The 14,161-nt window shown below is 45.5% G+C and overlaps 1 protein-coding gene across 1 annotated transcript; it reads left to right on the forward strand.

Annotated features, from left to right (window-relative positions):
• Window positions 1–689: 689 nt before the first annotated feature.
• Window positions 690–10,544, forward strand: prdm15 (PR domain containing 15). The gene is given in 23 exon segments (XM_037466778.2): window positions 690–735; window positions 819–912; window positions 1,258–1,411; window positions 1,533–1,685; window positions 1,788–1,893; window positions 1,984–2,046; window positions 2,249–2,452; window positions 3,307–3,489; window positions 3,604–3,698; window positions 3,778–3,865; window positions 3,971–4,138; window positions 4,264–4,358; window positions 4,442–4,573; window positions 4,993–5,139; window positions 5,339–5,502; window positions 5,730–5,809; window positions 6,336–6,455; window positions 7,024–7,155; window positions 7,302–7,385; window positions 7,574–7,749; window positions 7,830–7,910; window positions 8,041–8,259; window positions 8,682–10,544. Coding segments are annotated over 23 exon segments (3,303 nt in total). The 3' UTR covers window positions 9,201–10,544.
• The last annotated feature ends 3,617 nt before the right edge of the window (window positions 10,545–14,161 follow it).

Here is a 14,161-nt window from a genome sequence, read left to right on the forward strand (position 1 = left end):
CAACCTAATTTTTCGATTAATGCCATCTTGAATTGTTTTGTATCGATTCTAAACGGACTACATTTCCCACAATGCCCTCGGCGCGGCTCGTTTCCGGTCTTGCGCCGTTTCTGGAGCGGATTGGAACCCGGAGTCAGGATTCGCTAAATGAAGGGTCTTTTGGTGAAAAGGTAACGTGTTTCCTTCTAAATGTAAACCAAATTCCTTTAAAATGGCGACGCAGTTCTGTCGTAAAGGTGCAGCCGGTTAGTCCGGTTCGCTCCGTCCTTCGTTCCGCCGCCTGCTCGGCGTTGAAGAGCATCGACTCCGGTTTGGCGGCTCTCGTCTCCGGTCCATCCGCCATGCCGACTGTTCTTTGTTACATTTTACTGAAGAGCAGCCGCTCAGATCGGAGTTAAAACCCGGCTAGCGTTTGGGAGCGACTCAAATCCTGGATCGCGTTTCCTGCCCGGACTGCAAGCATCAACACACACGCTCCAACTGTACCTCTGATTCCTAAAATCTAACGTTAGCTAATGTTGTCATGGTCCACAGGAGGTCTGGTGCATTCAAGTGTCCCAGGTTATATTATCATGCAGGCTGAAGTTTAACACTCTTCACTCCCTCTTGAAACCACTTTCCTTCAATAAATGTGTTCTGTGGGACAAGTATCCCCTATGCATATATATTATTATGATCTATTCTCCTATATGTAGGTTGGCATAATGGCTGAGCAGGCGCCAGATGAGTTCATCTGTGAGTATGAATCCAGTTGTGTGTAACTCTTCTGCTCACAGTGTGACTGTGGCCAGCAGTGACAGGTGTGATGTGTGTCGCAGGGTGCGAGGACTGTGGCCAGTACCATGACTCTGAGTGTCCCGAGCTGGGACCGCTCGTGACCGTCCAGGACTCCTTTGTCCTCAGCCGGGCCCGGTGAGTGACCTGACAACTCCATCCAAAAAGGGATTTCATCCACCCATCCATATATCTTAAGTCCATTTTCAGAGACGAGGAGAAGGAAGAAGAGTAGACCGATCCTAACCTATGTCCTGCTCCTGGAGAGGAGAATGACACTACAAAGACTTTACAAGTGTCCTATTATTGGTATAAACCAAGTTAAAATCAGATCTTCAGGCAAATCCAAAGCTTTTTTTAAGCCCCTGAAACATCAATGCAGTTGTTCTAATCACTCAACACTGGATGGATTCTGAAAGAAACAATATAAATGACTTTGTCAGTACGACTTCATAACAAGCTGCTCTATTCTGCTTGTTTTAGGTCGTCTTTGCCAAACAGCCTGGAGATCAGACAGGTGGCTGACGGGCAAGAGGGGGTGTTTGTGATGCGCAGACTAGTCAAAAGGACCCGCTTCGGGCCCTTTGAGGCCAAGAGGGTCCCCCACCTGGAGAAGGAGGAAGCGTTCACTCTCAAGGTGCAGCCTATGGAATTTCAGGAGTTTACCCATATAGAGCAACCCACACACGCCTGAAGTTCTGCTCCATTATAAATGCATGCATGTTGTTGTTATTTATGCATTCCTCTTGTGTGGGCAGATCTTCCAGAACAACGGCGTGGTGGTGTGTTTCGATTCCAGCAGTGAAGAGGACTGCAACTGGATGATGCTGGTGCGGCCTGCCGCCGACCACACACACCAGAATCTGACTGCTTACCAGCAGGACGATGACGTGTACTTCAACACCTCCCAGGTACGTGAATCCATCCTGGACCTGAGCGTCAGGGGTCTTAAGATTTTAGAGGTTCATTCAGTCATTCATTTCTAACAGGGCATTGGTGTCTTTGTTCCCCAGGATGTGTTCCCAGGCACGGAGCTGAGGGTCTGGTACGGAGCTTTCTATGCCAAGAAGATGGAGAAGCCCATGCTTAAGCCCCCACTTCAACCAGCACACCCCCCGGGTAGATAACATTGTAGCACTACTGCTTTGTACTGTCACGGCAACATTGTGCTTTGTGTCTTACATTGTCTTAAATTTTTCTTTCACACAGAAATGCCAAAGATCTTAGAGACAACTGGAGCCCACATGTCCCCAGTGGAAGAAAACAACGCCGGTAAGATTGTTGAAACATCCATCCCCTCAAGATAGGTAGTTACATCTCTTTCATTGGGAGGGAAGCTACTTTTTGGGTCATCGACCAGCTGTTTCTCTTCACAGGGACTGTGGAGGTCTGACTGTTCAAAACACCCCCAGGCTGAGGCAAACGTTGCGTCATGGTTACATGCTCTGATCCCCCTACTTCCCTCTGTCTATAGCAGGTAACATGCTGAGTCACCTGGATGAGGCGACGACGCTTCCGGCCGACCCGCTCCTGCCACTAGAGGACGAGAGCCTCGTTGGGCCCAACGAGGAGGAGATGGGCGACCCCCCTGCAGCTCAACCACCACCCAGGAGAGGGCACGGCCGAGGGAGGAGGGCTAAGGGACGCAGGTCCGGAGCTACATCAAGCAAAAGCAAAGGTGAGAGGAAAAAAGAGAAAGCCAGCGTGAATCACACGAGACGTTAAACGTCAGTTCGTGACAGAGTACAAGCTTCTTTTGACTCCCCAGTGCTGGCTTTCAACTGCATATTTTTAGTATTTCATTTTTTCTCCACTTTGTTTAAAATCAGATGCATGTTTTCCCGTTCAAGGCTTTAGTGTTGGTGCACTGGTGTTAAACATAATAATTAACAAGAGGAAATTAAAAATAAAAATAAGTTGATCATGAATGCTAAAATTCTGGATGTGCAAAACACATAAATATACAATAGACGAAAAATTCTATAAACTATGAAAGGATACAATAGAGACGTTTACAATATATCTGAATTAAAATGGGAGATTTCTCTACAAATTATCAAATTGTACCTTGACTGTACGAAGGGTCGGAGTGTTGAATATAAAAGAAAATGCATTAGACGTCTATGGGGGAGGAGTCCGTGCCTTGTTAATGGAGCATGTTGCTATCACTTCACCACCTTCTTCTGTGCAAATATTGTACAGTCGTGATCCCCAGAGGATAAATGCTAACTTCAGTGATTCAATACATGCATAACAAATTAGATCAGAATCAGAAGCTATTTATTGCCACACATGTTACACATAGTGGAATTTGTCTTGATCATTGGTAACTACAGGGTGACAAACTTGCTGAACATGTTTCGTTAGCATGTTGGCGTACATAGCTGGCTGCTGTTAATAACCGACGTGCCGAGTCATTTCAGTGAAATGTACAGTCTTATATTTAAAGAAGCAGATTTAGGGTCCCTAACATATCTGCTGATATGATTGCTATTGTGATTTGAATTCTCACTGGATTCCTGATGTGTGCAGATGTGAAGCCCTCGGGGGCGAGCTCGAGGACGGCAGCAGAGAGCAGCGGCCTGAGCCCCTCAGACGGCGGGGCCGTCCCGAAGAGACACAAAGCCAGAGAGCACAAGAGGGTGTACCGCTGCTCCCTCTGCAACAAGGTCTTCCAGAACTCCAGCAACCTCAACCGACACATCCGGTCTCACGGTACGCACAGCTGGTTTCTGGCTCGTCAGAGCAGCGCCTAATTGATAGAGAGCTAACATTGGCAGGGAGTGGATGCGTAGCATTAAGCGATCTCTTCTTGCGCCTTGTTCCCAGGCGATAAGTTGTTCAAATGCGACGAATGCGACAAGTTGTTCAGCCGCAAGGAGAGTCTGAAGCAGCACATCTCTTACAAGCACAGCAAGAATCTGGTGAGTTATGCTGCGGAGGTGATGTTGATGATGGTTACCCTGCTTGTTAACAAGTCTTCTGCTTATGTGCTCCCAACAGCCTGACCAGGATTACAAATATAAATGCAAAACGTGCGAGAAATCCTTCCGCCTGGAAAATGCTTTAAAGTTCCACAACTGTCGAACGGGTAGGAGAGTCTCTCCCAGTGAATCATCTCCTCGGTTGTCTTCATTTTGAAAGATGTCTCCCATTATATCTCTGTCGACCTTTTTCTCTCTCTTTCCCTCTCCAGACGACAAGACGTTCCAGTGCGACATCTGTTCGCGCTTCTTCTCCACCAACAGTAACCTCTCCAAGCACAAGAAGAAGCACGGCGAGAAGCTCTACTCCTGCGAAATCTGCAACAAGATGTTCTACCGCAAAGACGTGATGCAGGAGCACCACAGGAGGCACGGCGTGGGTGAGTTCTGTTGTAGTGGGAGCCAAAGCGCCTCTCTGCGTTAAAAATTCACTTTGTGTTTAGGTGCGTCACTAACAAACAAAAGGGGAAATCTGCTTCTAAAGCCAAAACGTGCATCTTGACAGGACCAAAGCACATGAAGAGAGAGGAGCTGGAGGCCAATGGAGAGGAAGGGACCAGGTACAGGAAGGAGCCGTCACCCTGTCCCATCTGTGGCAAGGTGAGCACTCCATACAAAGGGGGAGAAGGTGTACAACGGTGTTTAGCAAGGACTTAATGATGTGTGTGTGTGTGTGTGCGCAGGTGTTCTCTTGCAGGAGCAACATGAACAAGCACCTGTTGACTCACGGTGATAAGAAGTACACCTGTGAGATCTGCGCTCGCAAGTTCTTCCGCGTGGACGTCCTTCGGGATCACATCCACGTTCACTTCAAGGTGAGAGGGGGCCGAGCGGAGGTTTACAGGAAAAATATGACTTCTAACTGTTTCTCCATATTAATTAAAAACACCATAACCAGGGTATTTATTACCATGTCATACTGCTACCTTCACTTAGTTACCTTAAAGAAACCGTCTATTAAAACTAAGTTGTTTGCTCAGGTATGTCATTGATTTTTAAACTTTTTAGAAAGTGCCCTCGGCTAATTCTCGTATGCACAACCGGGTGACGAGTCCAATCCTGCAAATGAACTGCCACGACACTCAGGCAGGCAATGAAAATGCAACGGGAGAGATGAATATGCGTTGACTTTGTACCTGCCTATTCCTCTATTCGTTGGATAAGGTTTTGACTCCCCCTCTCGATACTAGCTGTCACGTGGCTGAATCATTTCAAAGAGCTCTGTTTGCTCCAGGACATAGCCTTAATGGACGAGCAGGAGAGAGAGGGCTTCATCAAGAAGATCGGCATTTCGGCTGGCGACAGTGGCGAGACGGACGAGGACGAGGAGGAGGAGGATGAAGACGGTTCCGACCACAAGTACAACTGCAAGAAATGCCAAGTAAGCTCAAGATCAAGCTCAAGACATTTTTGCGAATTGAAGCGCACTTTCAATACGAATAACGTTCAATCTCTCCCCCTGATTGTCTCCAGCAGTCATTGCATATCTCTGTAGCCTCTGGGGTGTCTGGAGCAAATGGATTATTGGAAACTGACTTATGTGCACCCTGCGTCACACCTGTTTGTTTGTCTGTCTTCAGCTGTCGTTTGCAAAAGGCAAAGAGTATCTGAGGCACATCCTGGAGCAGCACAAGGAGAGAGGCTACGGATGTGGGATCTGCAACCGGCGTTTTGCGCTGAAGGCCACGTACAACGCTCATCTGGTCATCCACAGGGAGCAGCTGCCCGACCCTGCAGTGCAGAAGTAAGAACAGCAGATGCACTCCGGCTCGCGTTGCCGGCTTTAGCCCGGTCCAATGAAAGCTGAGTAAGGTCCTACTCAAAGTGGAATCATTACTGACGGATTTCCGGTCAGGATGTGTAACTCTGTAGCTGAAAAGTCAGCGGCGATACGGAACAGAAACGACTGTACCAAAACAAATCCCCTTGAGCTACCCAATAATTGTAATCCTTTCCTTGATCTGCTTGAAGGTACATCCATCCGTGTGAAATCTGTGGTCGGATATTCAATAGCATTGGTAACCTGGAGAGGCACAAGATCATTCACACTGGTGAGCAAACACATTTGTCCCCTTAGGGGTTTGATCCAGAATCATTTCATGTTGAAAGTTTTTTCTCGTGTTAGGTGTTTAGACAAGGACTCCCCCGTCTTTACATTTCTGTAAAGTAACACCAAACCATCATCCGTTAAAAGTACCGTATTGATAGTAGAGACCACTAATTTGTCTTCCTATTCCTAGTGGTTCTTGTTCTCTCTTCTCTCTGTGAGAATTATGTTTTACTTCCCATAATGTTCTGGGGTATGGATGTAAGAAATTGTTGCCATGGAGTTGATGAGTCAGCTGGGAGCTACACCTAGACTATGTTCTGTCCTCATTGTGGCAGATTTGCATCATTAAGAAGTCCTGCCTAATTAGCCATTAGCAGTTAGAGTTCAAAATGTGCTTTCCAAAGAAAACCTCAAAAGGATAATATGAATATCTAAAGTGCACCTTTACAATCATTGTAAAGCTTATTAATGGGTATGTTGTATTAAACTGACATTTTACACTTTTGTCTGTGTGTTCGTTCATCCAGGGGTGAAGAGCCACGGCTGCGATAGGTGTGGCAAATCATTTGCAAGGAAGGACATGCTGAAAGAGCACCTTCGGGTTCACGATGACATCCGGGACTTCCTTTGTGCAGAGTGCGGGAAAGGTCAGGCTTTGACACACTCAGGACATGTTTCAGGCTCAATATTCAAATAGTAAGATGTGTCTACACTGCGTATTACACACACAGTCAGTCAATAGACAGCAACAAATAAGTGCCCTCCTAAACCGTATGAAAGTCATCGGTATACGTTATTTCTAGGGCTCTACCAAATTTATTTTTTTTGCATTTTCATTTAGATTTTGCATATTGCATGTTCAAGCGACACTCATTGTTAGTATTTATAATTCCAGATGTTGTAGATTCCTTGTCAACCGGGTAAAGTAAAAAATTATAGATTAAATGTATATTTTGAGAGACGACAGAAAAAGCCTTGCTTTGTCCAATTTCTAGAGGCAAGGCGCAGGCTTTGAACAAGAAAAGGAGATTACACAGACTAAAGTACAGCTACGGTTAATAAACAGACTAAATACAACCCTGTTGTCCCTAGCACCTCACTATAGCTTACAAACCACCCTAAATGCATGAACTATGCACTTTGCAGCATGCGCTGCAGGTCATTTAAATAGTCGATTGTATCATGCCAATATTGAGCAGATGTTTCCCTGTGCAGGCATGAAGACCAAGCACGCTCTGAGGCACCACATGAAGCTTCACAAGGGCATCAAGGAGTACGAGTGTAAGGAGTGCAATCGCAAGTTTGCCCAAAAGGTCAACATGTTGAAACACTACAAAAGACACACAGGTGAGACAATGGTTTAAGGTTTAATACCAGAAAACCCGAAGCAGACATAGCCAATGTGAACACTGCTTTGTTCTGGCCTGTTAACAGTGTAACCTTGACAGAAATTAACGTTGTGTTACCTTCTGTCTGTGGCACTTTGTCTGCAGGTATAAAGGACTTCATGTGCGAGCTGTGTGGAAAAACATTCAGCGAGAGGACGACTCTGGAGACACACAAGCTCATCCACACAGGCAAGTGTCTCATGTCAGAACATCCAGACCAACAACACTAACTATTACCAGACTGTCCTTTCAAATCAACATTTTCTGTCAAAAACTGTAAATATACCAGGCTATCACCAGTAGCCTGTGATGTGTTTACGTGGATGCATTTCAGCTAAGCTAAACTGACCCCCTTTCCCCCACCTCCCTCTTTGCAGTGGGTAAGACATGGACGTGTGCCACGTGCGACAAGAAGTACCTGACCGAGTACATGCTGCAGAAGCACGTCCACCTCACACACGAGAAGGTGGAGGCTCAGTCGTGTCAACTCTGTGGCACCAAGGTGTCCACTCGGGCCTCCATGAACCGCCACCTGCGGCGCAAGCACCCGGAGGTGAGTCCTCACAGGGAGGTGTTCGCTGCTCCAGGTCGCTGTCCGGGGCTTTTTGTCATTGTCGTCCTCTGCGCCTCCAGGTGGGGTCTGCGAGATTGGATGAGTTTGATGATCTTCAGGAAGCATCGGAAATCAACGATTCGTCCATCAGCATTGTGCAGGTTGGATTAGAGACCTTTTACAATTGGACTTAAATCATATAGACTTGCATATTTAATAGGTTTCTCCACATTCCGAGCTTTGACTTGTGAGAACATGTCTCCGGATGAGATGTTTCCCCTCCCTCCTCAGCCCACTATGACACTGGAAAAGGAAGGCATGCCCCAGGAGCGGCTCGGACGACCTTTCCGGCACGCCAAGAAGAGGCACAGAGTTCCGTCTGAGCCGGAGCTCTCAGAGTCCGACGAATACGCGGATTTCGCCGAGACGAGGCACGAGCCGATTGAGTTCAGCGCCGTCATTGTGGGCGACGAGACTGAGACCAGCTCCGCAGTGCAGAGTATCCAACAGGTGGACAGAAAGATCTTAACAAAAGTTCTCATTTTATACTCAAAGCAAATCTGACTATCTTTTTACATTTATTTATTTTCAAAAGACCATAAGAAGTGGGCAGCAGTTTTCTTTCTGAATTGCCAAATGCCCGGAGACAGCAGGATGAATACAAATCCACAGAATATGATATCCCAAATCTTTATAAATATGTTATTTCAAATTTCCATCAAGTTTGTGTGTTCACAAGCCCCAAAAATGTTGATACATCTCACTTTAAGTCAAAAGGGGGATGTTATGCCTGTATGGGGTGTTTGTGTGATACAAACTGGCCCTTATGGCTAAATCTGGCACATTTCATAACGTTAGTGTGCTCTGTCCTTCTTTAAATAAAACAAACCCGACCACACAGTATAAATGTATCTCTGATGCTGCTCTTTCAGGTGGTGGTGCTTGCCGACTCCAGCGCTCCATCAGCCCCTTTACCCAACAGCTCGGTGGGTATGAGCAACATCATCGGCAGCCACGCCCCCGCCCAGTTCACCAGCCTGCAGCCCGTTGCCGTCGGCCACCTGGCGGCCACCGACCGGCCCCTCAGTCTGGACAACTCCATCCTCACCGTCACCTTTGACACCGTCAGCGGCTCTGCCATGCTGCACAACCGGCCCGCCGAACTCGTCCCAGAGACGGTGGGCCCCGGCGGGGGGGCGGCTCCGCAGTCGGTCGCCCACTTCATCAACGTCACCACTCTGGTCAACCCCATGGACCACCAGCTGGAGGCCCCGACTTTGGCCTGGAGGCCCGTGCCGGCGGCCGAAGGCGGCCAGGTCGCCCCCTTGGCGGAGGGAGGACAGGGCGGCGGTCAGGAGGCCCGGGGCCCGGAGCCAGGAAGGCCCGTCCAAAGCCAGCCGGGCCCTGCCCAGCAGCAGAGCGGCTCCGCACAGCAGATGTTCGGCTACTAGTGCCGAGACTGGAGGTGCCGGTCGCCTCATCTCACAGACGTTGTAATATAGTAGAATAGATTTGATCGATGTCACCCGGATGCCTCTCCAGCCCTAAGAAAGTGTAATGATTTGTATACTGACGTAACACAGTTGCTGTAAATAACTAACGTAATATTTAAACAAAAAAAGGAACGAAATGGCACATTTATTCTATTCACTAACCCTCCTCTGAAATATTCACAAACCAAAGCAGCATGTTGAATATTCAAATGCCTTACCAGCCTTTTTAAAACATGCATGTTTTAAAGATTAATCTGCTGCTGAAAGAATGAAAATGATCCAATCTAAATGACACATTCTGTGCTGTAAACTGTATTTCCTGATGAGCTGAAAGAGTTTTGTACTGTTATTTTTCAAACAAAATACCTCTTTGAAATTGATTTTTTTTTGCCTTCCTATTCATTTAGTTTGAATGAGAATCAGCTTTATTGGCTCCATACATGGAATTTCACTTCAGTGATATACGTATATGTGTGTATGTATATATCTCTATATAGATACTCATTGGCCCCTTTATGAGGTAAAGCTTGCTAGTAAAAGGTTGGACTGTCTTTTGCCCCAATTCTTCTTTGTGGTTACTTTCAACACAGTGTTGAAAACATTCCTCAGAGGTCTTGGTCCATATTGACATGATAGCATCAGGCAGTTGCTGCAGATTTGTCGGCTGCACATCTATGATGAGAATCTCGTTCCACCACATCCCCAAGGTGCTCGATTGGATTGAGATGTGGAGACTGGAGGCCATTGGAGTACAGCGAACTCATCCTCATCAATGAGGACTAAGATCTCCTGAAAATGTTTCCAACACCTTGTTGAAAATAACCACCAAGAATTAAGGCAGTGCTGGAAGCAAAAGGGGTCCAACCTTTGACCAGCCACGTGTGCTTCATAAAAATGGCTGTGAGTTTACATGACCATCTGTCCTATATCAGCTCTGTCCAGTTTTTCTTCCAGCCAGCAGCTGACTGCTTCCCAACACAGTGTGTGTGTGTGTGTGTGTGTGTGTGTGTGTGTGTGTGTGTGTGTGTGTGTGTGTGTGTGTGTGTGTGTGTGCGCACGCGCGCGCGCATATTCTCCAGAGATTGTGAAAGTGTTCCATCAAGAGTGAACCAACATAAACAATCAGTCAAATTTCCCAAAGTTCTCCATGTGACAAATATTTTAACGTAAGCCAATTTATCTGCAAATTAAAAAATTCTAATTGGTCACCTTTTTGTATTTTGCATAGAAATAAAATTCATTGTTGAACTAAAGCTCTTTCTTTGCTTTTAAACCTGTGGACAAACTGTAAATATCCTTCAAGATCTTGAAAGCAACTGAAATGTTTAAAACATGCTTTTTTTTAAAACTTGTTACTGACAGTCATGTTGCTTTTATACCACTCCACCTCTTCATCCAATACATTTTGAATTGAGAGACAGAGTCACAGAAATCCATTAAAATACTCTGCTTTATATTTGATCACATTATTCAACTTGTAAAGCTTTAAACATTCCCCTGCTCAGTCGTGGCCATCATTCTCTCTGGATCTTTGAGTGTTGTATAGTGTTCAAACTGTTTGAGAGATATTGTAACCCTGCAGTGATCCCCACAAAAAACAAGTCACATTAGCTTGATCGCTATGCATTCATTTTATAAATCTTTATGTCCCTGAGAACTAAAGTCTTATCATGGAGCTAAATGCTTTAACCCAAACCCTCCAGTAGATGGCGGTATTCATGACGATGATAGTTTAAAATATTCATTCTTTTAAACATAAAAAAATTAGTCTTGAACAATTCGTCCAGATATCTGAGACCCTCAACAAACAGCACATTTTTGTGTCCACGCTGGTGCTTCCTTTAAAGCCAGAGAGAAACGACTGAATTATGAAGGAGAGTACAATGGAAAGCAGTGTGTACAATAAATAATATGCCAACACATATCTGAGCTGCCTGCTGCCACAAGCTGAGATTTACTGGTTGACATTCTTAAAACACCAGATAATGATTGTGGTTTGTTGTCTTTTCTTTTTATATTTTGTGACAGATCCTTCAATTAGTTGGTGAGACTATTCCTGATTCCTTCAGCCAATTGTGCTTCCAGGCCAACACGGCTCAAAACAAGAACAGCACTTATTTTTTCTGTCTATGGGGTAAAGGTGGATGGTCCTGATTTCATCTGTTGTTCTCTTATAAGAGCAGTGAAGCAAGTAGAAAGGGATCTGATTTAATTATCACACCAATCAGAGCTACTCTTTTATGTTCATGATCAAGAAGTGGGATTCAATTCAATTCAATTCATTTTATTTTGTATAGCCCAAAATCGCAAATGACAAATTTGCCTCAGAGTGCTTTACCGTCTGTACACATGCAACATCCTCTGTCCCGAAACCCTCACATCGGCACAGGAAAAACTCCCCAAAATATGAAAAAACCCTTCAATGGAGTAAAAAGGGAAGAAACCTTAGGGAGAACGTCAGAGGAGGGATCCCTCTCCCGGGATGGACAGACTGCAATGGATGTCATGTGTACAGAATCAACAATGTAAAAGATGTACAATACAATCAATTCCTCTAACAGAGATGATACAAGTAATTGCAAGTAGCAGAACAAGTGTACGGCAGGACCACTGCAGGGACAACCTCCATCAGATAGAACCAGAGATGCTCACAAGTCCCAAAGCTCGAGTCCGAGTCGAGTCTGAAGTCGAGTCTGAAGTCACCGTGTGTGCGACTCGAGTCGCACTCGAGTCCGAGTCTCCAACTCGAGTCCCCATCTCTGGATAGAACCACCATCCACAGAGGCTTCTGTGGGGAGGGAGAGCAGAAAGATGTTGGTTTATGATGACAGTAATATGAATCATATTTAAAGTAATGATGATGGCAGCAGCAGGTGTCAGCAGAGCCATGAGCCAGGAGTCAGAACCGGGGTCCGCACGAAACTATGATCCACGGAGATCTGCTAGGCGAGATGAGAGTGCTTGATGAGAGTGCTTTATATGACGGGTGGGCCCTACTAAACAACCTTTTAACTGCCCCCCCCCCCCCCCATGTTAATGTGGCAGCTTTGGGTGGGGCAATAAGCATGGAAATTAAGCCTTGTTCCTCGCGGATCAATAAGATCGTCGTATTGTCTCAACAGCAATGCTAATGACATGTTTATACTCAGCCCTCATGTCTCGTCCTACCAGTTTCCTGCTTGAAACCTGGAGAGCAAGGTGGAGCAGGGTGGAGCAGGGTGACACGATGAGCTCATGTGTTATTCTATTGAAGCAGAGGTAAATAAAGAAGTGGAGAGTTTAAGTTGCTGTTCACAAGAAGAGCCAACAACAACCAGGAATCAATAGTTGTGTCCGGGCATTTAGTTGTGATTTGATCTTGGATTAAACTCATTGCAAGTTTCCTGTTTTCATGCAGGTAAAACATCATTGATGCCAAGAAACTGATACAAAACGTAAAAGGATAAACATATAAATTAAAGAGAACTTTAAAAGGGCCATACATTTAAAGGACTGTTCTTAGAGAGTAAGATGGAGTTAAAGGGACGGTAGTGCAGTTCAGTCATTTATCTTCAAAGCCGCTCATCCTTCACCCTGGATGGGTCGCAGTTAATCGCAGGGATGATGCAGAGACGAACAACCCTTCACACCCACAATCTTTAGAGTCACCAGGGCCAATGGGTGCAGTCGAACCCGGAACATTTATGCTGTGAAGCAACAGCGCTGACCACCACACCACCGTGTCAGGTCACAATGTATTATGAAACAGCATTTTCGTTTGATCTTTATCTCATTACAGATTCCTCCTGGTAGGATGTATTGTTAAAAAGAATAGTTTTTGGCAACACGTCTGCATTTCAAGGAATGTTATTGTACCACACTGTTGTATTCTATCTGTGCCGTGCACAGGCGTTTTCTCATTATTGTATGTTCTGCTTGTGCTCCACACTATCGTGATCCTGGTACTGAGCCACAAAAAGAAATGGAGTGATATCATTTGATGGATAGTCCAACCCCTGATTTCATATTAGGCTTGCACCATTGGATCAAGTCGTGTTTTATCAGGTCCAATAGTGGAATGGGTGATCTTGTTTCGCTCATTTTGTGGCTGGAATATTTGCCATTTTTTCATCTTTGCAGAAATATGTTATTAGTGGGTGTAGGAATGGGTTTTTTTGAAGGGATGGTCAAAAGATAATTTAAAAACTGGATCAGGTTGTTATTGCAATGAAGTATAAGTTTCAATATATATAATTTATTTCCAGTACCCTAAGACTAAGGTCTGTGAGAGCACTGATGAATAGATGGTTTGAGTAATAGTTTCTTACAGGTTATAGGGCCTAAATTTGTCCATTTATGTAGGCTAATGAAACAGTGTAGGCTGAGATATGGCCGGTTTACGCACCTTTTGCATAATAAGTAAAGAAAGGAATCATTTACATCTCCCACCAGCGGACGCAGCTACACGGCTGCTCTCCTTCTGACCTGGAGCTAACATTGCATGAACCCAAAGAAAAAAAGCCACATCATTACAATGCTTGGCTGTTAAAGAGAAAAGGGCACGCCCAGTCAGCTCAGTTGATACACACACATTATCCAAACCATCTGTTCCACAACACATAACCCGCCGATTGATACAACAAATTCCCTCCTTGTACCTCCAGGGGCTTTTAGGTGGATAATGGTCTTCAGTGGGACAAAGGTGTGTTCTATTAAATGACACACTTCTTGCTTCATGGGCTCCGGCTTAGTGTGGATCTTTTCTGTCACAGGACATTGTGGCAGCGAGGTGCCTTGTGGCTTGTCTTGTTTTCTTAAAGCATTCCATCTTTTCAGCTGTGTTTCAAAACCAGGAAGTGGTGTCACAGCATTAGGCCCAGCCCCTCTCAGCACCTGAACAGTGGGAGGGGCCTCCCTGAGCTTGACAAGGGGAAAAACAA

The sequence above is a fragment of the Pungitius pungitius genome, chromosome 16 (assembly GCF_949316345.1).
Source record: "Pungitius pungitius chromosome 16, fPunPun2.1, whole genome shotgun sequence".
NCBI classification, from domain to species: Eukaryota; Metazoa; Chordata; class Actinopteri; order Perciformes; family Gasterosteidae; genus Pungitius; species Pungitius pungitius.